The 23592-nt window shown below is 51.6% G+C and overlaps 10 protein-coding genes across 10 annotated transcripts; 1 reads left to right on the top strand and 9 right to left on the bottom strand.

Moving 5' to 3' along the window:
- Positions 1-46: 46 nt before the first annotated feature.
- Aspvir_000909 (complex I 24 kDa subunit family protein) lies at positions 47-1030 on the bottom strand (the record flags this gene model as incomplete). The annotated part of the gene is made up of 3 exons (XM_043266040.1): positions 47-439; positions 517-807; positions 908-1030. 3 exons carry the CDS (start codon positions 1028-1030, stop codon positions 47-49), a joined length of 807 nt encoding a protein of 268 aa, XP_043121975.1.
- Positions 1031-1436: 406 nt separating this feature from the next.
- Aspvir_000908 (uncharacterized protein) lies at positions 1437-1778 on the bottom strand (the record flags this gene model as incomplete). The annotated part of the gene is made up of 1 exon (XM_043266039.1): positions 1437-1778. The coding sequence occupies one exon, from the start codon at positions 1776-1778 to the stop codon at positions 1437-1439; it is 342 nt and encodes a 113-aa protein (XP_043121974.1).
- A 520-nt stretch (positions 1779-2298) lies between these two features.
- aah1 (adenosine deaminase) lies at positions 2299-3363 on the bottom strand (the record flags this gene model as incomplete). Its single annotated transcript, XM_043266038.1, has 1 exon — positions 2299-3363. One exon carries the CDS (start codon positions 3361-3363, stop codon positions 2299-2301), a length of 1065 nt encoding a protein of 354 aa, XP_043121973.1.
- Positions 3364-3960: 597 nt separating this feature from the next.
- On the bottom strand, positions 3961-5262 carry Aspvir_000906 (L-threonylcarbamoyladenylate synthase; the record flags this gene model as incomplete). Its single annotated transcript, XM_043266037.1, has 1 exon — positions 3961-5262. The coding sequence occupies one exon, from the start codon at positions 5260-5262 to the stop codon at positions 3961-3963; it is 1302 nt and encodes a 433-aa protein (XP_043121972.1).
- Positions 5263-6028: 766 nt separating this feature from the next.
- Positions 6029-9553, bottom strand: Aspvir_000905 (putative DUF814 domain protein; the record flags this gene model as incomplete). The annotated part of the gene is made up of 4 exons (XM_043266036.1): positions 6029-7694; positions 7748-9330; positions 9393-9461; positions 9521-9553. 4 exons carry the CDS (start codon positions 9551-9553, stop codon positions 6029-6031), a joined length of 3351 nt encoding a protein of 1116 aa, XP_043121971.1.
- Positions 9554-10077: 524 nt separating this feature from the next.
- On the bottom strand, positions 10078-10753 carry Aspvir_000904 (coatomer subunit zeta; the record flags this gene model as incomplete). Its single annotated transcript, XM_043266035.1, has 2 exons — positions 10078-10318; positions 10389-10753. The coding sequence occupies 2 exons, from the start codon at positions 10751-10753 to the stop codon at positions 10078-10080; spliced, it is 606 nt and encodes a 201-aa protein (XP_043121970.1).
- Positions 10754-11519: 766 nt separating this feature from the next.
- Positions 11520-13504, bottom strand: Aspvir_000903 (uncharacterized protein; the record flags this gene model as incomplete). Its single annotated transcript, XM_043266034.1, has 2 exons — positions 11520-12799; positions 12859-13504. The coding sequence occupies 2 exons, from the start codon at positions 13502-13504 to the stop codon at positions 11520-11522; spliced, it is 1926 nt and encodes a 641-aa protein (XP_043121969.1).
- Positions 13505-14768: 1264 nt separating this feature from the next.
- Positions 14769-15314, top strand: Aspvir_000902 (60S ribosomal protein eL30; the record flags this gene model as incomplete). Its single annotated transcript, XM_043266033.1, has 3 exons — positions 14769-14841; positions 14908-15062; positions 15222-15314. The coding sequence occupies 3 exons, from the start codon at positions 14769-14771 to the stop codon at positions 15312-15314; spliced, it is 321 nt and encodes a 106-aa protein (XP_043121968.1).
- A 2296-nt stretch (positions 15315-17610) lies between these two features.
- Aspvir_000901 (uncharacterized protein) lies at positions 17611-19395 on the bottom strand (the record flags this gene model as incomplete). The annotated part of the gene is made up of 1 exon (XM_043266032.1): positions 17611-19395. One exon carries the CDS (start codon positions 19393-19395, stop codon positions 17611-17613), a length of 1785 nt encoding a protein of 594 aa, XP_043121967.1.
- A 1260-nt stretch (positions 19396-20655) lies between these two features.
- On the bottom strand, positions 20656-23185 carry Aspvir_000900 (putative ATP-dependent RNA helicase (Hrh1); the record flags this gene model as incomplete). The annotated part of the gene is made up of 2 exons (XM_043266031.1): positions 20656-21009; positions 21074-23185. The coding sequence occupies 2 exons, from the start codon at positions 23183-23185 to the stop codon at positions 20656-20658; spliced, it is 2466 nt and encodes an 821-aa protein (XP_043121966.1).
- Between the last annotated feature and the right edge of the window lie 407 nt (positions 23186-23592).

The raw sequence follows: 23592 nt of genomic DNA, 5'->3' as shown, positions 1-23592 counted from the left end.
GAAAACTTTGAATTGGTAAACCGAGGGATTATAATACGGAACATGATTAAGCCTGCTGATCCAAGGCACCGTCCTTCCGCATCATGGTCTCGGGGTCCCACACAGGATTTTGCAGGTTCGTGAGCCCGGCACTGTTCTCGCAGGTCTGTCTTCCGCTCAGAGGTCCCGGCGCGGGCACCTTGACTTCCTTGCCGCTCTCGGCGGCTGTGGCGGACTCCTTCAGGGCTGTGAGAAGGGTCTTGATCGACTCGGGCGTGAGATCTTCGTAGTAGTCGTCGTTGATCTGGACCATGGGGGCATTGACACAGGCACCCAGGCACTCGACCTCGATGAAAGTGAAAAGACCATCTTCTGTTGTGTGTCCGGCAGTGATGCCCAGGTGCTCCTGGATAGCTTCGAGGATCTTGGTGCTACCGCAGCCACCGAGCTGGCAGGGTGTCTAATCAACCGTTTGCGTTAGCGCAGCCGTCCCAAGGTACCAATTCCCTCTTGATGAACCGATGACGGTATTCATACCGTGGTGCAAAGCTGAACAAAGTACTTTCCAACCGGCTCGCGGTTGTACATGGTGTAGAAGGTAGCGACTTCGTAAACGCGCATTGGGGGCATCTCAAGGATACGTGCGACCTCGTTCATGACGCTAATGCTGGTATAGCCGTGCTGGCGCTGGCCCAAATCCAAGAGGGGCATAACGGCACCCTTCTTGTACTGGGGAGGGTAGCGCTTGAGGATCTCATCGACGAGTTTCATATTCTGCTCGGAGAACTTGAAAGGGATAGAGGGGTTGTTGTGAGGCTTGTTGCGATGCTAGAACTCCGAACAGTACCAGTCAGCCACTGTCATTTGTACATTCCCACGACGAAGGAAATCCGAATATGCCGCAATAGCTGATAGTCTTCATACGTACCACGGCAAGTGTATCGCTGTAACGTTGCGGGCCAGCCGAGAACGGTCTGCATTGGGACTTGGGAATCTGGTGGAACAATTGGCGGCCAACCCGCGGGATAGCGGGGAAGAACTTGGAAGCCATTGCTGGCGAAGGAGAGGAATAAAGAGGGGGATCGAAAGAGGGGAGGACGGATTGAGGCTGTTGCGATGATGGCCGGAGTTGCAGATGAATTCAATGGAGTCGACGAGGCGTTTTGCGGGTGTTGCGATCAGCCAATCAGCGCTAAGAGATTACTCCACTGAACGACTTGAGGATTGAGCGCAACATCAACTGCGCAATTGACGATGAATTGTTCTCGAAGATGAGATAGATATTATCTGGATGTCTTCAAAATCTTGAGGAGCGCTCATAACGCGACCTTCAACACGAACTGCTCGCCAATGATGGATTCTCCATGCAAAATTCAACTATTAAACAGGTACAAACGCTATCATGAATCATAACTGCAGCAATTACAGGCCCCAGACGCATCAATCCAACGAGCAATTCAAACATTCTCCATCTTATAGACCTCATATGCCACCTCCTCATAGGGATGCGCCTTCTTCAACGCCTCGACCGCCTGCAGCATGACCGATCGTCCCAGACACATAATCTCCACCTTCATTTCCTCGACAGTCTCCAACTGTCCAACCGATCCGATGGCAGGATTCGCATCCCCAGCAGGCAGAAACTGTCCTTGCCCGGGCATCTGGAACGCGCACTTGCTGTACTTGCCCCCGGGGAAGGTACCGGCTCCTGTAGCAAAGATGGCCTCCTTGCACTGTTCGAGGTGCGAGTGTGGCACGAAGAAGATGAGCTTGTAGCGGTCGGGGATTGCCGTAGACATTGTTCTCTTATAGGAACAAAATGGGGGTCTGGCTGTTGTTTTGGTTGTAGGGAGAGTGGTTATATAACAAGCTGTAGAAAGCGGGGATCTTGAGATGAGGAGTAGAGGTGGGAGAGAGCGGACAGACTGGAAGAGCGTCTTGCAGGCTGCTTGTCTGGCCAAATCGGCTGCTTTCAAGCTCATCTGCTACTGTTGTGAGCAGTTATGTAGCGAGAGTGGTAGATGGCTGCTGCTGATGATATTGCCCAGTCACTTATACTTAGCGGATCATTGTTTGCTACTAAGATAGGAATCGATGACATCAGGTGACAGCGAGAGGGCGTGGTTAATCAACATCTAGTAGACGTTCCATCGGATAGACTCATTATTTTGATTGTCTTAGGCCTGGCTCAGTATAGCATGAAAACCTCACATTTTACTGTATCAATTGATATAAACTGGTCAAAGATTCATCTAATACGCTGCTCATATACACATCTGCACACTCATGCATCTCAATATCAACACGGTTCATACAGCATCAAGCAACGACAGTATGCTTCTGTACATGCTCATCAATGCGCTTGAGTAGCTCGGCTTTCCTCGCTTCATCAATCCAGCTCTCATTGACACTATTTTCAGCAATGACCCTCCACTCCCGGATGGAAAGCTGAAACGCCTCCTGAACAGCGCAGTAGTTGTCGAGAATATAGCCTCCAAAGTAAGCCGGATCATCACTATTGATCGAGAATTTGACACCGGCATCCAGAAACTTCCGAATGGGCACTTGGTCCACCGACTGAACGCACCGAAGTCGCACGTTCGACAACGGACAGACGGTCAACATGATTCCTTCGCGAGCCACCCTCGCCATCAGCTCCGGATCCTCAACCAGCCGAATTCCATGGTCGATACGCTGGGCCCCAAGCTCCAACGCGGTACTGATATACGTCGGATCGCCCTCCTCGCCGGCATGCGCCGTCAAGCGGATACCCATATCAGACGCGGAAGCGTAAATCTCACGGAACATGTCCTTCGGCGGCCCAACCTCAGACGATGACCAGCCGAGACCATGCACAACCCCACTCTCGAAATGGTTGCTAGCAAGCGCCAGCTCATACAGCTTGGTCGCAGAGTCGACCGGCAAATGACGCACAAAGCAGAGAATCAACCGGGTCGACAGGCCTAGTTCCCTTTCTGCTCGCTGGCACCCGGCTGTGAAGCCGGAGACGACGGTCTCGTAGTCGATGCCGCGGGCCTGGTGGACCTGCGGGTCGAAGAAGACCTCGGCGTGGTGGACGCCGTCCGCGTGTGCTTTCTGGAAATAGGCCCAGGCGAGGTCGGCGAAGTCGGACTCGTGGTGCAACACGGACATGCCATGAAAGTAGAAGTGGAGGAAGTCGTCCAGCGAACTGAACTCACCGTAGCGGGCTCTGAGAGTTTCGACTGAGGCGTAGGCTGGGTGGATTGCTGGGTCAGGTAGTTGTATGTTGTTTCTCTCTGCTAGCCGGAAAATCAATTCGGGTGTGACGCAGCCTTCGAGGTGGACATGATGCTCGCACTTGGGCAGGCCATGCAGGAAATCGTGCAGTTGTGATTGACACATTGTTGATGCTGGTATCTGGAGTAAGGAAAGCGAGAACAACGCGTCAAGGAGAGGAACTCGGACTGCTCGAATGAGGGACAAAATCTCAGATGATCATTCCTCCAAGACAATTTATGAATACTCAGTAACAACAGATCTCGGGTCAAATCTGGTCAAGTGATCGATGGACCCCCGTCGGGCTTTCATCGAGTAATTGAAGCGGCCGTATTGACTCATTGAGAACGATTGTTATCCTTCGATCCGCAGCAGATGTGACTGATAAGAGAGTACTCTGCTAGAATTAGAGTTCTATTAAGCAACGTGCAACCAAATAAGTGGAGTTAGACATTACTTCGCTAGGAATCTCAAGAGGTTGTTCCCTATCACGAGTTTCGGAGGTTGCCGACAGTGGAGGAATCGTCGGAGCAGGCCTTGGTCTTTCCATGGATCTGAAAGGCAGGAAGCTACGAATCATCTGCGATCACTACCTGTATATACATCCTCGCTCCTTAGCTCTGCTGAATGATGCAAATTCGGAAGTCCATTATATGTCACTCCAGATTCATATCCTGGAATGAGTAAAATCCGAAACCAAGTACCATAGTCTATTTCCAATTATTATAATTTTAGCACAGTCCCAGCAGCCTTCCTGAGCCGGTTCATCACGGCAGCCGCGAGGTCTCCCTGGGAATCCGAAACACCCTCCACGTAGATGACATCCACCTCCATTTCATCCATGGCTCGCAAGGCCGAGAAAAGGCCCCGCGCGATAGACTCGATGTCGTCCCCCAAATGGCAGTCAAAGGCCTCCCTGAGGATCTCGCAATTGTTAATCCTGTCCTTCACAGGAACAGAGAAGCACACCAGGTCATCCACTAGGGACGGGATAGGTTTCAATGTCTTCTTGATGCCCTCCTCTGATACTAGACCCAAGCCTCGCTTCCATTGCCGGGTTCGTACCACGCCAATCATATGAGCCCTAATAGCAGTATCTTCCAAGTCCTTGTACACATATTTTGCGATCGCCTCCTCGCTGGACCCGGCACAGAATAATACTACACGCGCCTTGGGCGAGTAGTGCCGGTATTTCATGCCAGGAGCCCGAGGGACCTCCTTGACGTCGAGAGTGCCATCATGATAAGCGATCTGCACATTCTCCCATCCAGGTACCGTCCTTATTTCCTCAATACCGACTCCGCCTGGCCTAAGTATGGCCGGAGGGTTGCTCAACCCGTCGACAACCGTGCTTTCCACTCCCACCCCACAGGGCCCACCATCGAGTATCAGGTCGATCCGTCCCTGGAGGTCCTGATAAACGTGCTCAGCGGCAGTCGGAGAGGGTTTCGTAGACGCATTAGCCGAAGGAGCTGCCAGTGGCCGGTCCGCAACATGGATCAACAAGCGTGCCAGCGGCGACGCAGGCATTCGTACCCCAAACGTGGTCAAATTCGCGGTGACTTCGCCAGCGAGCAGCGACCCGGATGGGTTATGGAGGAGTATTGTGAGCGGACCGGGCCAGAAGCGCTCGATCAAAGGCTGGTAGATGGCAGGGATGGGATTTCTCGCAGTTCTCGTTGTGCGCGTGGGACTCGACACCTCCGGGTTGAGAAGTCGTTCTAGCATCTCTATGCAATCGATATGAACAATCAATGGGTTGTCTGACGGCCGCTGTTTAGCCTTGTAAATCCCCTGCACTGCAGCACTCCGTGTCGCATCCGCTCCCAAGCCATAGACCGTCTCTGTAGGAAACGCAACAGGTATATCGCTCGTTCGGAGAAGTTGAGCAGCCTCTTCGATGGCCGAGGACTCGGGCGTCTTCTGGCTGCGTTCGCTTGCCCACCATTCTGCGAGTGATCGGTTCCCAGGATCTTCTTTGTTTAGTCGTCGGATGGACAGAATTCGAGTATCTCGTGGCGTCATGGTTGCGGTAGTCGTGCTGAAGAAATGGGCCAAGCTGCGCCGACAGCCGCCTGCGACAAGGCGAGACGTGATGAACACCAGCTTGGACCGTCTGGTTGTGGTAACCGGGGCCCTAATCACTGGCAGACAGTGAGAAAATCAGAAGTCTGCCCAAGGCACCATAAAGGTCCAAGCACAGATTTACCAGAAGATCGAGGAATTGTAGACAACCGCGGGGTGACTCAAGGAAGAAAAGAAAAGTGAGGGCCTAGTGGGGGCATAAGGCGCAAGTACCGCGCCTTGTTTATCTATGCGACGAAGTATATTGTCGAGTGGCTTGTCCTCGTGTCAATCCCTCTAAGGGACTATTGAAGCCTAAAATTGCACCTATGTAATGAATTTGATACAGCATTGACGTCGTTGATTGACGATCTCAAACATGCTTCAGAATTTCTCTGGGGATGACGTCGATCTGCATGACTAAGCGAGTCAATGTGTAACAACTAACTATACAGCCTGATGATAAGGTTGGCTGCCTTAGACTTTCTACCAGCCAGATGACAGGTGTCGTGCTATTCTTTGACATATGAGATCATTTTTCTCAATAATACAAAGCACTAAAGGAGAGCGAAAGGTTGATATATGTTCTAGAAACCTGTTGTAAGAGGGAAGTCGGCTATCTCGGCCCAATACTTCATGCGGATACTATAGCCACCAGTAGTATATAGTGTATATTCAAGACAGCCGGTCAAAGCTGACATTGCCTCTTAACTGCCATGTAGATATCTCAAGGTCTATTTTTTCTTCCCACTTTGCCTCCCTTGTTCCCACTGCTGCCGCCTTTCCCTTTGCCCTTTGCGTCACCTCCAGTAGCCCCTCCTCCAGTCATGATTCGGACTTTGGGAACGGGGACAGTGTTTATGATCTCGGTGTCCTTCCATGCCTTGAAGAGCTCTCCTTCGCGTGCCCTTAGCTTCTCGGCATCAGCTATGCTAATACCGGCTTCCTCAGCCTGCTCCTTCTTCACCTTTCCGGTGGTGGTTTCTGCCACCCACCGGCCAAGGATCTCTTTGACGGCCTTGCCTTTCTTTACCGTGCCCGGCTGTAACTTGACACGGTACTTGTAGCGACCGAGCGCTGCCCATGGAGCGCAGATCGGAATGGCGGTAAGTATCTCATCTTCTGGGCGGGGCGTACCGACCAGTGCCGGAATCCAAGCAAGGTCTGCCGCCTCTGCAGCAGCAGTCTCTTCATTGTAGTCATCAGCTGCGCCCTCATCGAAAAGCGCTTGCCGTCTCCGCTCTGCTTCTGCAGCGCGCTCATGTTGCGCTTTCCGTCGCTTCTTCTGCGCCTCAGCTTCTCGTTCGCGCTCCGCTTTCGCCGCGGCGGCGGCAGCGGCCTTTTCAGCTTTGGCGCTCTTAGCACCTACCAGGCGAAGGGCGAGCTCACGCTCCTCTTCATCCTGGTGGGCATATTTATCCGTGCCTCTTTTGCCTTTACCCTTCTTTCCCTTCGCTGTCGCCGGCGCTGGAGCTGGCGCTGCTTTCTTCGGACTTACCGGTTTCACCGGTGCGGGTACCCCGTTCGCTGTTACTTTTGGAGTTTGGTTGACTTCTTTTGAGTCAGCGGTGGGCTTGAGCAATCCTTCTTTGCTCAGCTGGCTTGGTTCACTTGTGCCTGGAGATGTTGCCGCCTTGTCTTCAGAAGACTCCGCTTCCTCCGCTGCCGGCTCTTCCTGCAAGGTTCGTGCTGCCTCACCCTGACCTTCAGATTGGTCGTCCTCTTCATCACCCTTAGGCTTCTCTGATGTACGCTCTTGCTCTGGGAGAGGCTCAGATACACCCCGCTGTAATGGGTTCCTCGGCGGAATGGAGTCTGGGTTCACTTCTTCATCATCTGAATCAGAGCTAGACTCATTGCCTTGCTCACTTGGACCGTTCGCAGCAGGCTTATCTGTCTCTGCTGGCCCCGATTCTTGCGCCGCAGATTGTTCAGTTTCCACAATCTGCTTCGTAGTTTCGCCTTCCTTCGCCACCGGTTCTGTTGGAGTCGCCTCCTCGAATATGTGAATTTTGTGATGCTTCAAACTTTCCTTGCTGATTTGGAACATGACTGCGAACCCAAGAACTAACTGTGACGGGGCAAGAAAGTTCTTTTCACCTTTGACCTCGAATTCTCCTGTCGGTAGAAGACCGCCTGTGGTGGTTTTAGTCACCTGGTTCGCATTGACCCACCATGCTGCCATGACTGCTTTGGATTCCCAAGCGCTCGATGTCGCAACGCAGAGGTTCCCTGCTTGTGAGAGTGTGCTCGGTGGAATAGGAGCATCCGGTGTTCCTGGTCTGTTTTTCACGATCATCGGTCGAGCGCCTTCCAAGTCTGCGTGCACAAAAATATCGCCTTTCTTGAGATGATGACGGTATAGTAACTCGCTTTGCATAGCGTCACGGCCACTGTCAAAGTTAGATGATATAAATAGCGCGACAGAGACAGACGTAGCACATACCCTAGAACTAAGTAGCCCTCAGACGAGATGAAGAACAGGAACTTTTCGAACCAGAAAGGTTTCCTGGCTGGACGGAGGACCTGCTTCTCCTGCTTGAGGCTCCGTTTGAGATCTTGGGTCACTTTCTTCTCATGGCTCTTGAGCGCCTTAGTCGACGACTTTGCCGTCTTCTGCTCTTTCACCGCGGCCATCTTCTTCTGTTCGTAGTATTGAGTAGCATTCGCCCACGGCGAAAGTCCGAGATCGATGTCGATAGTCAGCATTTCAGGGGCTTTCGGAGCTGCTTCCTGCTCTTCGCTCTCCGACTCCTCCTCGGATTCATCGCTCGAGAAGAGCTCATCGGCTGCATCCTGCTCCTCGCTGGCTTCCCCAAGGACCAAAGTAATAGTGTTCTCGTGGAGTTTCAATGGCAATTTGATAACCCGCGCAACAGGATTGCCTCGGCCCTGCTCCATCTCGATCAGACGGGCGATCTCTACCCAATCCATTCCTTGGGCAATCAGCCCATTGACAGCATCCATTGCCTCCTGCACCCGGTAGACGTTGTCCTCGATCGCAGCCGCTTTGCGCACATGTATTTCCTGTGCCTCTTTTAGGGCGCCGAGCCGCTTCTGATGCTCCTGCTTGACAGCATCAAGTTTTCTTTTCGCGGCCTCCTCGCGTTCTGTCAGCCGCGATTCCAGTTTCTGAGTCTCCAGCGAGGAGAAGTACTCATCAACCGTAGCGTTGAAAGTGCTGAACTCGAAAATTTTAACCTCCGGCTTCCCTTCAAACTGGCGAGGTCTGAAAGGGTGGAAGTCTTCGTACAAAAGCCCTGCCTTATGTGACGTTTCCTCAGTATCAGCAGTCGGCTCCGCAGCGGGACGTTTATCTTCTTTTGCGACGATATAACCCGGATGATCTTCCTTTGCCGAGAGTCTGTTCGTCACACTCTGGGCCTCCTTCAACACACCGTTGACCTGCTCCATGAGAGCATCATCCCCCAAAACCTTCTCCAGCGGCGTCGCCGGATCGAACTCCTTGACCGCGAAAGCATGATCGAGTAACAGAGGAGGATACTCCGGGAATCCCTGCGACAACGCCTTCCGCAGCACATCCACATTCTTCTTCTTCGACTTCTTCGGCGCTGTTCCTTCCTTCGCGGAAGCCTCTTTCGCTTTCTCCAACGTCTCCTTAATCCGGTCCAACGTGATCTCAGGCACACCGTGGTAATTCTGCTTGTTTGTGACTGTGTACTTGAGACCAACTCTCATCTCCTCTTCGCCCACTCCGGCAGGAACCTGACGGAACAGTGTGAGAATGTTGTACTCGCGATCGGTGATGATGATGTTGCCGCCGGCGAAGAACTCGAGGAACATGTGGTACATGCCATCGCTGAACGAGAAGTCGATGACACGGTCGGTGCCGATCTGCTCGATCGATGTGAGTCTCCGCGATTTGAGGAACTTGCGCATGCGAGTCACGAATGGAGAGGGGGCGGTTGCCGTTGCGCGCGAGTATTGGGTGACATGGCAGCGGAAACCTGAGTCAACGACGAGTTGCTTGCGATGGTCGGGTTTGGCGAGCTTGAATAGAAATATTCTCTAGCGAGGGGGATCAGCATAATCCGATCATCTAATTACCTGTTCAAATCAACCTAACATACCGAGGAAAGGTCGTAAATGTTCGAAACTCGAAGGTTGACCAGCTCCGAGGCGAGTTCCTGGCAAATGACCTGTCGTTCTGTGAGATTCTGCGCCTTTAACATGGAAGTTTGAGCTGCAACAGACGTACCTTGACGTCCAGGGATGAGAATCGTTGCTTCATTTTCCTAGCTGCTGACCAGGGACTCCTGGTAGAGTTGATAATCTGGTGAAGATGATTTTAGTTTGACAATCAGAACTTCTGCGAAAATGTGTGGAAAGACGTGACGTATGCGGGGCACAGTAAACCGATCGCTTTAGCAGATTAACCCATATCACCGATTTGTATGAGCCATAATTGGACTCTCATATCAAACCGACCCTTCGTATACTGATGAGGCTTCTAAGAGTGTAAAGACTACTTGGACCGTCGGTGATGGCCTCCGACAATCGCCCAAGGCGTCATCGTCCAATCGAGAATTCATCATGTCTAGGCCCTTTTCCCCGCCATGTAACAAAATGGAGTATCTCTATCGAATCCTCAGATCTGCGTAAGTCGCTAGCCCGAGGCGAGAATAGAAGAGAGTAAGAACAAGTCATAATGCAACAAGTGCGCGCACAAAACCACGCCAGGACCAGCCAGAAAGGAGACAAGGAAAAAACAAGTGCACGCCCATCATATGATAACAACCAGAGAAAACGATGCAATTACATCTGCCGTAATCCCTCCGCCAAACGCCTCTTTCCCAGCTCCCAAGCATTGAGGAGACCTTGTTCCGACAGATCGATGCTCTTCAGGTTTGGTGCATCCGGTGCTGGGGCACGGCTGACGCGCGAAGCAACCATGACAGGGTCCGTCTCGAGAATGATACCATCATCAATGATTTCGTCAATAGCCAGCGCGACCAGGTCGTAGTTCTCGACGATTGTGCGTTTGTCGGTGGCGCCCCTGAAAGACCAAACGTTAGCTCCAACAACCCAATTGATTATGTAGCTGCCAAATTAGCGGGGAACCGTACTTGAACAAGATTCCCAGAGCATCTCGCAATGATAGAACAACATTGTACAGCAAAACTTCGTTCTCCTCGGCGCCTCCGACCACGTAGATCATAACGTCGCTCTCCATCTTGAAGACAACGACTCGGTTGTCGTAGAGGATCACATCACTGGTCTGCTTGTTGGTCTTCTCGAGGAGACCCTGCTCGAACGCCTTTTGATCCTTCAGGGTTGGGTAGGGGTTGGCGCCGGGGTAATCAGTTGAATTGGGGGCAGCACCAGCTGGGGGATGAGGCGGGGAGTAGTATTTGGCGAAGATGCGAGATCCATCATCAGCCGACATGAGCAGGACGGCATTGACGGAGAAGAGAGACAGAGAACCGACCATGATGGGCGACAATTTTCGGGAAGAGAGCTGCTAATGTATCAGAAATCGCCTGGTCTCGAAGTTCAAAATGAATTGCTGTTTACGGAGTACTGTCAAGCTGTCCGCAATTCGGCTTCCGCCGCAACATTATTCCGGCCAATGTCGATGTCGATAAGGGTTGGTAAGTCAACCAGCAACAGTTGAAAGAATAAGGGGAACATGTTCCAGAGAAAGATGGATCTAAAGGGGAAATGTTTGAATTTACTCTATATCATGATATTAAAGGTATTGAACTAGGCCTGTAGCTGCGGGAACAAGCCTTTGAATCCACAAATAGTGAATGATAAGCAAAATATTATCAAAGATTTTATGATGAAACTAATATATCAGTCATATGTTCATGAAGGACAGTGGGCATAAAAGATAGAGTCTCATGGATATATTCCTGATGAGTAATGGACATCAACGATTTCACAAGTGCAAAGGAATCATCCAAGACAAGAAGAATCCTGAAGTGGCTATCACAGCCAAAATCAGGAACAAAATTGCCCTCCTGGTATCGTAGAAAGGAGCGGCACATGGTGCTTCGGCGAAGCAATCTTCAATCAACTTCAAACGTCATGGTAGTCATCATAAAGATAGGGTATTCCTCAACAGGGCGACATATTGAGAAGCAGAAGAGAACAACAATATTACACAGAAGCGGGGATATGAGACAACCAAAGTAAAAGAGTCAGTGCAAAAGAAGTCGTAACAGAGAGTCGCCAGTCAGGAATAGAAGCTCAGCTCATGTTTGCTGTTGTGCTGCGTCACCTGTGTTTGGACGATTGAACCATGAGATCCAGCTTCCACGGTTGGCTTTTTTCCGAGCTGCCTCCTCGTCCTCTGCCGCCTTTGTCTCACTGACCAGCCGTAGCGGGCGTAGTTTATTCTGAGTCATGACTGCTCCAGTGTAGTTTGTCATGCCGGTGCTGGAGCGTGGTGAATTGGAGGTTGCCCCAGTGGAAGCCGTATCATGCGGGTCACTGGTAACGCTGTTCGAGCTACTCATTCGACCCCGCTCTGGCTGGCTGGAGAGAGACGGTGCACGGGTACTCATGCTTGACATATAGCCTGCCCCTGAAAAGACACTCTGGCGAGATCCGGGACCCATGAGGGTCGGGCTGATAGGCCCACCAGAGTTGCGTCCAGGATACATCTGGCCGACAACAGCTGCCGCTGCAACATCCGCTTGATCTGACCGAGTGCGGCGATGGCCACGCTGCGCTCGATTGATGGGAATGCTCGGCGCTGTTTCGGGGTTTTCGTGAGCTGTCGGGACACTCGTCGGGGGTGGCATGAAAGTAGACGGACGGGATCTATGCTGAGAACGATTTGGTTGGCCGGAGACGACCGACTTCGCTCTTTGCAGAAAAGTCTGGGAAGATGCGTCATCCTTCTCTGGAGGCGTCGGGGGCAGGTCCTTGTCAGTTAGTGAAGATACCTGCTTTGCAGTAGATGAAGGTTCGTTTTCGTTTTTGTCCAAGATGGTTTCGAAGCCGTCATGTTGCAGGAGACGACTAATAATGCGCTCAATGTACAGGGTCAGGGCCTTATTCTGGTCCTTGAGCACCTTGATCTCCGTTTCGAGTTTACGGGTATTGTCGGTTTCCGCTTTGGCATCCACTGACTCGAGCTCGTCAGCCAGAGAGCCCAATCCATTGCTGGGTTCCTGCCCCTCATCATAATCGGGGTGGGCTTCCCGCATGAAATCACCTTTGGTGAAGTCCCCATTCAATGTCCGTTCGCTCAAGAGTAGCTGATAACTCTCGTTGTCCTCCATCAGACGAGCATTAGCCATACGGGCTTCCAAAAGCTCCTTCTCCAATTCGCGTTGCCGGCCACCGCCTTTGTTCTCCATCTCCACGAGCTTGATTTGGGATTCAGCCAATTCGAGACGGAGAGACTCGATGAGTTTGTCCTTCTGCAAAAGCAGCTTTGAATTGTTTCGCGATGGGCTCCGCTCGATCTGGGATGAAGGTGCAAACTGCCCTTCCACGTCTGGTGAGGACCGATTCCGGAAACTGGCTGTAATGACGTGTCAGTGACAATTATAGAAAGGGGAGAAGATGAGATGAATTACTCACAAGAACGGGAAACATTCTTGTCGTTATCAGCGTTAATCCGTAACTCCTTCTGAGCCAACGTGTCTTTCAAGCGCTGGATGGTCGCCTGCATTTCTTCCTCCCGGCTCAGGTGCTGCTCCTTCTCCTGCAGCATGGCATTCCGTTCCAACTCGTGTGCCTGTTCTAGGTCTCGGATCTGGCGAATGTGGTCTCTTAATTCGCTGTTGAGGGCTTCAATCTTGCCGTCCTTCTCATGAGCCTGGTCCTCCAACTTGCCCTGCTCGCTGATCGCTTCGTCGAGGCGCATTTGCAAGACACCAAGTTGCTTGCGGTACTGCTCCGATGCACTCTCAGCTTTCTGCAACTGCTCCTTCAATTCTTCGATCAGAGCTGCATTCTGGGCCCGGGCCTCTTCCTCGGACGGATCAGCCGCCACCTGGGGTACATTGGACATGCTGAGGTTGGACCGACCAGGCTTCCGGGCTGCAGCGCGCGCAGAGACCGGAGCCGAGCCACGGAGGGAAGGCGATCGGGATAGACCGTTTGTAGAAGCACTGGGGGATCGAGAATGAACTCGCGACGGAGTTCCGTTGGCTGCGTTATTGTCCATATTTGAGGATTTGTTCCCACTGCCTGGAGTCCCAGGTTTGCGGGGGTTCGCGGACATATTCACCGATAATGCGGACGGTCAAGTTTGAAGGCGATTTGTACGACAAACGTAGAAAAAATGGTTGAATAAAGCCAGTTGGAAGAAGCACAAGTCCCAGGCCAGGGGAAGCGACGATGAAACGGCCGGAAATTAGCGATCAATTTAAAGGTATCAGCGTATATAGTAGCGGTCAAAACACGGTGGACACCTAGTGGGAGAACTTTCGAATGGCTGGCGACGTCTAGCCACCCACCTAGAAATTCGGCGCAAACCAGAATCAAGGAGGACAAAATAGAAGAAGAACCGAAGTCAGAAGCAACACGAAAGGGATCAACGCAGTAAGTATTCAGAATGGAGAAAATCTGGGGGTTGAAGACGGAAAAGTAGACTGGACGACTCAAATTATTTGTATGGAAACGGCAATAATACAAGCGATCGTCTTATCCGTTGCAGCTGCGTGTTGGGTTCCACCTACCAACAGCAGGCAGCGCCTGACACGGTGACACCTAACTAAGTACGAAGTAAAACTAACCAACATGAGACCAACGCATGTTTTAACTATCCGACTACCTTAATCTCAGCCTACTGCCAACTGCTACATACTGTAATACGGGGCTTAAATGCAGAATACGGGGTCAACCTGGCCCCTTAACCTGGGAGACAACACGAACTTTACGACATTGCAAAGTTTACTTTTGGACAGAAGATAAAGATAGCACAGCATCCTCCGTACTTTGATTTCATAGGTAGATAGTTCCTTGCTGCGTGCGTACAGAATCTAGGTGGCCATCTGTCAGCCTAAAATAATGATCATCCAAAGTGGTTTGTTCCTGCCACTCCAACTTTGATATTGCCTCTTTGCCTCTGAATGTTGGTTTCAAATCTGGTTTCAACTCTCAGATGCGAGAAACACGGTAAGAGCTCACACTTGAGGAGTTCGACTGGACATGCTTGTGATAATAAAGGGACTAGGTACCTGGAGGCATCAGCATAGGATGCGGATGGGTGGATGCGAATCATGCGATAACGGAAAGATACCTGTAATTAGATTTCAGCCCCTTGTACGGAAACAGCGTGGTTACTCAGCAGCTTCTGCCGGAACGGAAGATCTCTGCTCCGGCAGGCACTAGGGCAAACCCACAAGAAAATTATCATGAAAATCAATCCGGAAATCGCTTCTTGATCGCATCCCAACCTCGAAAACTTCGGCCGGAGCGCACCTTTCCAACCACCCTTCAGTCAAATCAAAAAGTTTCGTTCGACTCGAACAAACAGCGTAACGATGGCCCCCAAGAGCAAGAAGTCCGGTGACACCATCTCCAGCCGTCTGGCTCTGGTGATGAAGTCTGGAAAGGGTGTGTGACACATTTCAATCAAATTGACGTCGAAGACCATATCACTGATTATTCTCTCCCCTCCAGTCACCCTTGGCTACAAGTCCACCATCAAGACCCTGCGTTCCGGCAAGGCCAAGCTGGTCCTCATTGCTGCCAATGCTCCTCCTCTCCGCAAGAGTGAGCTCGAGTACTACGCCATGCTGGCCAAGACTCCTGTCCACCACTTCTCTGGCAACAACGTAAGTGACACGTGTTTCTGCAATGGTTTTCACCGCTATGCCCCGATGCTGGTACTTCTCCAATGGAGGGAAGGCGACGCGGGTGCAGCCCTGAGAAGAAGCCGTATATATGGGCTTTGGAGGGTAAATGACAATGGCTGACATATATCCGTACTACAGATTGAGCTCGGTACCGCTTGCGGTAAGCTCTTCCGCTGCAGCACCATGGCCATCCTGGATGCTGGTGACTCCGACATCCTCAGCAGCCAGTAGGTGTATCGCCTCGAACATTAGGTTCTTGTTATGTCTATACGTCCGTGTGTTTTGAGATATCACAAAGCACCACTTAGATAATGACAGAATGAATGAAAGACGGTCCACACCTATCTGGAGCGATTGTACTTGGCGTAGTGTAGGAGCAATGGAAGTATGATGCGATACCTTGTTTTCAGACCTACTTTTCCAAGAGTCACACTCTGCAGTAATAGAGGAGCCTGACTCATAGAGTAACAAGGCATTTATAATCTCTTCATAGCCATTTATTATCCAAGGCCAGCAACAGTACCTACCACTACCAGGTTAAAAAGCCTCCGATCTGACAAATGCGTCATGGCGAGTACGGGAGGTGATTGGTGGAGAGCATAGGGTTTAGGGCTTTGCCACTCGTTAGCGGGAAGTTGCTTGGAAATCAACGTCGAGACTTGCCCGCAGGCGAAGAATTCCCCCTTCCCTTTTGAACTCCCGACACCACCTTTTTCGACAACCTCACCGTTCGCAGGAAGTGCAGTCAGCCCATTTCCAGCAGTCACAATGGCCCGTCGTCCCGCGAGATGCTACCGCTACTGCAAGAACAAGGTGCGTGCGATCGCTTGATGGAGGATCTGATGTCTTGTGGGAGTTTTTCATGTTCTGTGGATTTTGAATCGGGAAGCTCGCTTGTGGGGAGAGAACAACGCCAACACCTGTTTCGACAGGAGAAGGAATAAAGAGACGGAATATATGTCGTCGCGATTTAACTGGGGCCTGGATGGATTTAATATTTTGATATGTGCTGTGACGAGGATGATTACTGACAGGATGCGTTGGATATAGCCCTACCCTAAGTCCCGGTTCAACCGTGGTGTTCCCGACCCCAAGATCCGTATCTTCGATCTGGGACGTAAGAAGGCCAACGTCGACGACTTCCCTCTGTGCGTGCACATGGTCTCCAACGAGTACGAGCAGCTGTCCTCCGAGGCCCTCGAAGCCGCCCGTATCTGTGCCAACAAGTACGTTGATCCACCATCCGCCATCCGCAATCCACACCTGCAGCAGCATCGCTCCACACCCAGTCCAGTCCACTAACCATCTCATGAAATAGGTACCTCGTCAAGATCACCGGTAAGGAAGGTTTCCACATGCGTGTGCGTGTGCACCCCTTCCACGTCATCCGTATCAACAAGATGTTGTCCTGCGCCGGAGCCGATCGTCTCCAGACTGGTATGCGTGGTGCCTTCGGTAAGCCCCAGGGTACCGTTGCCCGTGTGAACATCGGCCAGATCATCCTGTCCGTCCGCACCCGTGACTCCAACCGCGCCGCCGCCATCGAGGCTCTGCGCCGTGCCATGTACAAGTTCCCCGGTCGCCAAAAGATCATCGTCTCCAAGAACTGGGGCTTCACCCCCGTCCGCCGCGAGGACTACATCCAGCTCCGCAACGAGGGCAAGCTCAAGCAGGATGGTGCCTACGTCCAGTTCCTGCGTGGCCACGGTCTGATCGAGGAGAACATGAAGCGCTTCCCTAACGCCTACGAGAACCTGTCTCAGGCTTAGATGGTTTTCCAGTAGCGTTAGAGAAAAGATGAAAAAAGACAACCAATTTTCAGTTCCCCGTTTTCATGTTACCCCCCATCCTGGAAAGGATTTGATGTCATTTAGTGGTGCTCTCACGTACGGCGGAGTTGATTAATCATGGAATTTCCTCGGCTTGTTTCATACTCGATCTGCTCGATTCGCCTGTAGCGGTAGCGGTAGCGGAAATGGACCACGAGATTATGATAGCATGCTAAATATTTCATGATATCTGGTTATATTAACTGTATGCAGCGTAGTAGTTATCCTTATGTCAAGCTCCTCAGGATATACCCATCATTGAAGCCCGCTACGATATACAAAATGTACAACAGGTTATGCAAGATGCCATTATTCCAAGTAATATGAACCCGATAAAATCGACATGACAGCATAGTGTCAATGTAAAACAGACGCAACCCAATCGCCGTCGTCTCGCCGCCGCCCCGTTCTACCGTACACCGTCTTATACCCGCAGGACAAGATACACCCTCACCTCTGTCTGCGCCACGGAGCCGAATAAAGATGCGAAAATGACCAAAGACCCGAGCACCATACCCAAGACGCGTTGAATGAGACACCATGATCGAACTATATGAATGGACATGAGTGAGTGGATGTAAATATGTATATACCATTTGTGACAATCACAGCAGCGCTGGGATTAGATCGCCACCTAAATTTGACCAAGATGAGCAATGGGCGTATTCACGTGGGAATGTCGACTGTCTGCAAGCAGATCAGACATCGCCCCAAAGCCCCACGCCGGCCGTAGGGGGTGCGATGGCGCTCGCGCTGTCGATGCTTCCGCCAATGTCCCAGTAATTCCGGCTTGAACCGGTGAGGGTTCGCCGACTGGAGAGAGCAGAGAGTTTTGTCTGGCTTGCGCAGCTCGAGCTGGGTCGGTGGAGGTGTTGACGGAGCAGCGGCGATGTAATGCCCGTGGGCCCAGACTGACGTCGGATCTGGGCTTGAGAGCGGGAATGGGCCCGTGCAACGAGGGGATGGTGCTGGCGGATGATGGCCGCGCGTCGGGACGCATCCTGTGGGTGACGGCGTGACGACGTATGGGTGCTGTCGGTGTTGCTACCTCGTCGGCCGAAGCGGTTGCGAAGGTAGCGGAAAACCATCATCACGTCCAGCTCGCGCTCCCAGTAGTCCTTTTCTTGCTGGAGGCGTGAAGACTCGGGGAGCGGTTCGCGGTTAGCGTCCTCTTCGTCCTCGATGCCCCAGTGCGCGGCATGCTCTCTGCTGGTAGGATCGCGCATCGTAGGCGAAAATTGCGGTGACATTGTCGAATCCTGACTGCTCATCACGGTGTGGGGGGCAGGTTCGACGGATGCACCCTGCGGTGCAGCGTCATTCTCCTCTGCTAGACGGCCAAGTGGTATGCCTGCATACTCGTTTGGTATCTCATTCGTGACGTTGAGATATGTCGTAAAGGCGCCAGGGTGTTCGCAAAGATGGTGGACCAAGGTGCCTAACTCGCGTGCGATCCGCTGAAGTAACTTGCTCTGCCAGAGACCTTGCTCATCCGGCATGGAGTCCAGCTCCCGAATCGTCTCGCTCAGATTGAGAGCGTGGTCTGTTCCTGCAGAACCACTGTACTCCACCCCCATATCTGGCAACGACTCGCCGAAAATGACAGAAAGCAGAGAGTCGTCGATGCCGATCAGGTCCCGGATTACCTTGCGGGTGATACGTCGCCAGAAAGACTCGTCCTGCTCAGACTCCTGTTGCGGCAGCAACGAATCTTCCTTGGGTGTCTCCAGGACACCATCAGGTGTGTGTGAGACCATAGGTTGGGAAGCCACCTGGTCGGTCTGCACACTGACGCGGCTATTGCGTCGGCGCCGTCGTGTTTCCCTTTCAATCTCCTGCAAGAGCACCCGGCTCTGGTCCATTCTCCATTTCTCGATACGTTGCCAGCGATCATGCTCCATATCAACCTGCTCCCGATCTTCTATCGAGTCCAGCTGACGCTGCAAACTCGAACGACGTCGTAGACGCACGTCACTCCGCCGGCGGGGATTGAACTGCTCATGCTGCCACAACTGCTCCTGCACGAGCTGACTGGATGCATGGAAACTCCCCAGCCCATCATGAGCTGGCAGTACTGCTGGAGCGGACTGGTTCACCCGTGATGTAGATTCCTGAGTGACGGACGGGGCACGGAAAGCGTGCAGGCCATCATCTAAGCTGTCTAATTCCGTTCCGTCCTCATCCAGCGGCTCTTCAACATCGCCCTCCGTAACATCGCCCTCAAAACCGAGAATGGAGCGAGTCGCTGTGCCAAAGGAACCGAAATCACTGAGGCGGGATGCTCCAGCTGTTCGGGGGGTGCGTTCAGTGGAGGTCGTGTGAGTGCGGGCGGTGGATGGTTGGGGCGGGGAGAAGAGCACCCATTGCGTGGATTCGTTCTCGAAGACTTGAGAGAGGGGAGAAGGAATATCAAGCTCAGGAACTTGTTGAGTTGAGTAGGAATTGCGACGGCGGGCGACTTGAGGTGGTAGACGAAGAGCCATGAGTGATGAGTCCTAATCCGGATCCGATCTTCACAGTAGATAAGATAGGGTGGATTCTTCCCGCGTAGATAGGCCGTGACCAAATTGCTTGCCAGTACTCAGAAAGTGGGTAATTGTGAGAGAGGGAAAAAGTGGAATAGATGCATGTATGGACAAAGAAATTTAAGAGAGAAAAGGGGGTGAATCAAGAAAAAGAAATCAATAGATAGATAGATAGATAGACAGATAGACAGATAGACAGATAGCCGGATTCGTAGTGATGGTGGAATGATGATGGGTGATGATCGCAGTGGAGTGTAGATCAGCCGTCACTGGTGGGATTCCGATGCCGTGGACCCAAACCTGTTGGGGATGTGGACTTGATCGATTCTAATAGATAACTAGAGGAAAGAAATAATATATTGATACAAAAGAGAAGAGCAGTTTATAATATGATCATGATGGACAAGAGACACCCTAGGGACAACTCGACTGTTGGGGAGAAACGCCGAAATGATGCAAGGATGGGGAGGTCAAACACCACCGTGACAATAACAACAGGGCAATTCGAGTCACCAGACATGTAGATAGCTAAGGGTAGACTAGAGTTTACCTGGTTTTAAGATATACACCATATTTGGACCTATTTGTTTGTTCTATATTGACTACTTGCAGCGAACTATTTTCTTTCAACTTATCACATTTTACCAGCCACAGGGGAATATATATGTACAAGAGTCTCCAGTTCTGAACTCAACCATATCCATCCATATCAGCTCAGCTGACAACATCACTACAGTACTTGCTAGACATTACACTACGAGAGGTAGTTGGTAATAATGTAATCATCCTAGAGATAACGACACCACTACCACCACCAATGAAGTCGCTTTTGGACGGTGTTAGTACGGTCAACTTCCCAAGCCTTACTGCCTGATGGCTGAATCGGACACCATGCCTGAGTACCCATACGGTACAGCTGTCTTCTCGAGCGACCAGCACTGAATACTAAGGTCAACTCCTGACACTGAAACAGGCTAAATGACGATCATCCCATCCGTTGGCCGATCTCACTACATGTCATCTATCCGTCGATAGTTCATCGCCGCAAGTCTGTGACAAGAACTGTATCAAGGGCAATGAGAGGGATAACGATTTTGTTCGTAACTGAGTTTATTACGGAATACGGAGTACAGTGTGTGGTCTGTAATACTGCGGGTGGGTATATTCTATCGTCAGGTCTATACATATCTCAAGGCCAAAACTCATCAGACAACATGATCACAATGCTCCAGTCAACGCGTCCCCAACCCAATCCATCTGCACCGCACTAACTCCCCGTGCATAACTGCGATTCGTAAACACAAACTCATTATACATGATAGCCTCCACTTTCTTGCCGAACAAGACGCTCGACGGGTGGATGGCCACCGTCTGATTCCCGACAACGGTCCGATAGCTGCCATCCGGGACGAGCCGGGCGGTATTGGTGGAAAATCCGCGGAGGAAACTCTGGAGGATAAGGACAGGTGAGGGCTCGCGAGTGGCCGAGTTGTTAGAGGCGTTGCGAGACTCGCCGGCGCTGGGAAGGAGCTTTGCTTGTCGGCATTGCATGGTGAGTTGCTTGCGGACATCCTGCGATAGTCGGAGGCGTTAGTCAAAGAGTGCGTTAGCCGGGAGACGAATAATAACAACATACCATCACTGACTGCATGGCTCGATGAGAGACCATGTGTCGTTCGGCCCAGGCCTTTCGATCCGTATTCTCCGCTGCGTAGGCTTGTACGGTGGCAAGCATGGTGAGGTGATCGCCTTCTCTCCGATACAGGTCTCGGCGCGCTTTCTCTGCCTCTTCCTTCTTTTCTTCGGATGTTGTGTTGAGGAAGATGTTCTCCACACTGAGGCAGGAGATGATGTCAATCACATCCAAAAGACACCCTTCTCCATGTTCTGATGCTGCTAAGAGGACACGCCCAAGGGTCGGCGTAAGAGGCAGCTTAGCGATGTGCAGCCCAATCGAGCTGATTTTCCCGGATTTTTCGAGAGCGTCGATGCTTAGCAGTTGGAGGAGAGCCTTCTCCAACGACTCGCGTGGGGGTCGCGTCAAAAACGGGAAGCCCATGACGTCGTCCACACCGCGGGCTTTCATGTTAAGCAAAGCTTGGCTCAGATCACACCTGAGAATCTCTGGTGTATTGGTCTCATCAAGTGCTAGATAGTCCTTTTCTGTGTAGAGTCTGTAACACTGTCCCGGTGCTTCTCTGCCGGCACGACCTTTTCGCTGAATGGCGGCGGATTTGGAAATGGGCTTGACCAAAAGGGAATCCAGCCCTAAGCGAGTACGGAATTGTTTGATCTTTGCTTTGCCACAGTCCACAACAAATCGGACACCGGAGACAGTCACGGAGGTTTCTGCAATGTTCGTTGCCAATATGATCTTGCGTGTGCGAGGAGGCGCAGGAAGAAACACCCGTTGTTGAGCGACCTGGGGAAGAGCCGCAAATAAAGGAAGAACTTGGACCTTGGGCAACGCAGGGTCCATTCCAGTTGCATACTCGTTGACCAGATGCTCCAAAGCTTCGACGGTTTCCTGGCCTGTGAGGAAAACAAGGATATCTCCAGGCATGGGCTCCTTATAATGAATCTGAAAGATCACCTTTAGAGCTGCATCCACGAAGTCATGCACAGGAGCCGGGGAATAAATCGTTTTGACTGGAAACTGGCGACCTTTGATATGGCAAACAGAAATCTTGTCCTCGCCATTCGCTTGTGGAGAATCCTGTTGGTCATTGGCCCCGTTTGTTGTCTTAGTATCTTCTTGCGCCTGTAGACCCTCCTTGAAAAAGTCCGTTAGACTTTCCATATCAGCCGTGGCACTCATAACCACGACCTTCAGAGGTACACCACCTCGCCCTTCCTTTTGCCCCGAAACCAAGTTTCTCAAGAACCCCAGCACCAGGTCGACGTTGATACCACGTTCGTGCACTTCATCAACCACAATCGCACTGTACTTTGTCAACGAGGGGTCATGCAGCATCTCCTGAAGGAGCATTCCCTCGGTCAAGAACTTGATCCGCGTACTTGGCGACGTAGATGTATCAAACCGCACCGAGTAACCCACTTTACTGGCCGGCGACGAAGACCCCAACGGCGTCCCCATTTCCTCAGCTACACGTCTCGCCAGCGAGATGGCAGCCACTCGTCTCGGCTGTGTAATGGCGATACACCCACCAACCGTCAGTTCCTTTTTGGTCCCATCTTCCTGAGTAACCGTCGCCTTGGTCGGACGGCACCACCGCTCATCGACCAAAAACTGAGGAATCTGTGTACTCTTTCCGCTACCTGTTTCACCGACCAGCAGCATCACGTCGTTCGCCCGCAGTTTCTGCCGGATCTCATCGCCGTGAGGGAAGATGGGGAGGTTCTTGCGGGTTTCGTACAGCGCCTTGGCCTTTTCTCTTAGGGAGGTGAAATTATGCTTTGCTCCTTGGGGCGCTTGGTTCTTCGTCTTGTGCTTTTTGTTCTTGGGGTGGTCGGATGTGCCATTTGCGACGCCGTTGACCGCATGCTTCTCGTTGGTGTCGCGGGAGGCCGGATCGGCCTGCGTTCCGTTTGACGACGAGGATTCTTGCGACCGTGAATCTGTAGACCCCTCAACCTTTCGCTTCTTGCTTTTCTTCTTCTGGTGGTCTGTAGGCTGGTCTTTTCGTTTGACTGGTTCGGAGCCTTGAATTTGTTCGGCCTCAGGGACCTTTTTAGGGACGGGGACGTCGTCCGCGTCGTCAAAAACGATACGTACCCTTTCGGGCATCGCGAAGCCTCGTATGCGACCTCCTTGTCTGGCAAAGCAAAATATTAATGATTAACTGAGTACTCTCTATACAGAACAAGCACAACAATCGCAGTCTAATGATCAAACAAGTCCCGTGCTCGGAGGTGATCGGTGGAGTCCCTGAAATTTTTCTGCGGGCGAGGCTTATCGATAAGCTGCTTGGCGTCTACCCGTTATTCGTTCGTTTGTCAGATCTATATTATTTTGTTAAACATACCTCTCTATCAGAATTGTAAAACCGACTCCTTTCTAAAGATTTGCTCAAGAGACTCTGTCCTATTTACCTATATACTCCGTTTATGGTATCAATCGGATATCGAATAAAGCCCCAAATACTTCTATGCCAAACCGAGACACAAAACCTGTACTATATCTTCATGCAATTA

This window comes from Aspergillus viridinutans (assembly GCF_018404265.1).
Source record: "Aspergillus viridinutans IFM 47045 DNA, scaffold_1, whole genome shotgun sequence".
NCBI classification, from domain to species: domain Eukaryota; kingdom Fungi; phylum Ascomycota; class Eurotiomycetes; order Eurotiales; family Aspergillaceae; genus Aspergillus; species Aspergillus viridinutans.
Note: the sequence above shows the minus strand (reverse complement) of the source record. Positions and strands in the feature narration are given on the sequence as shown.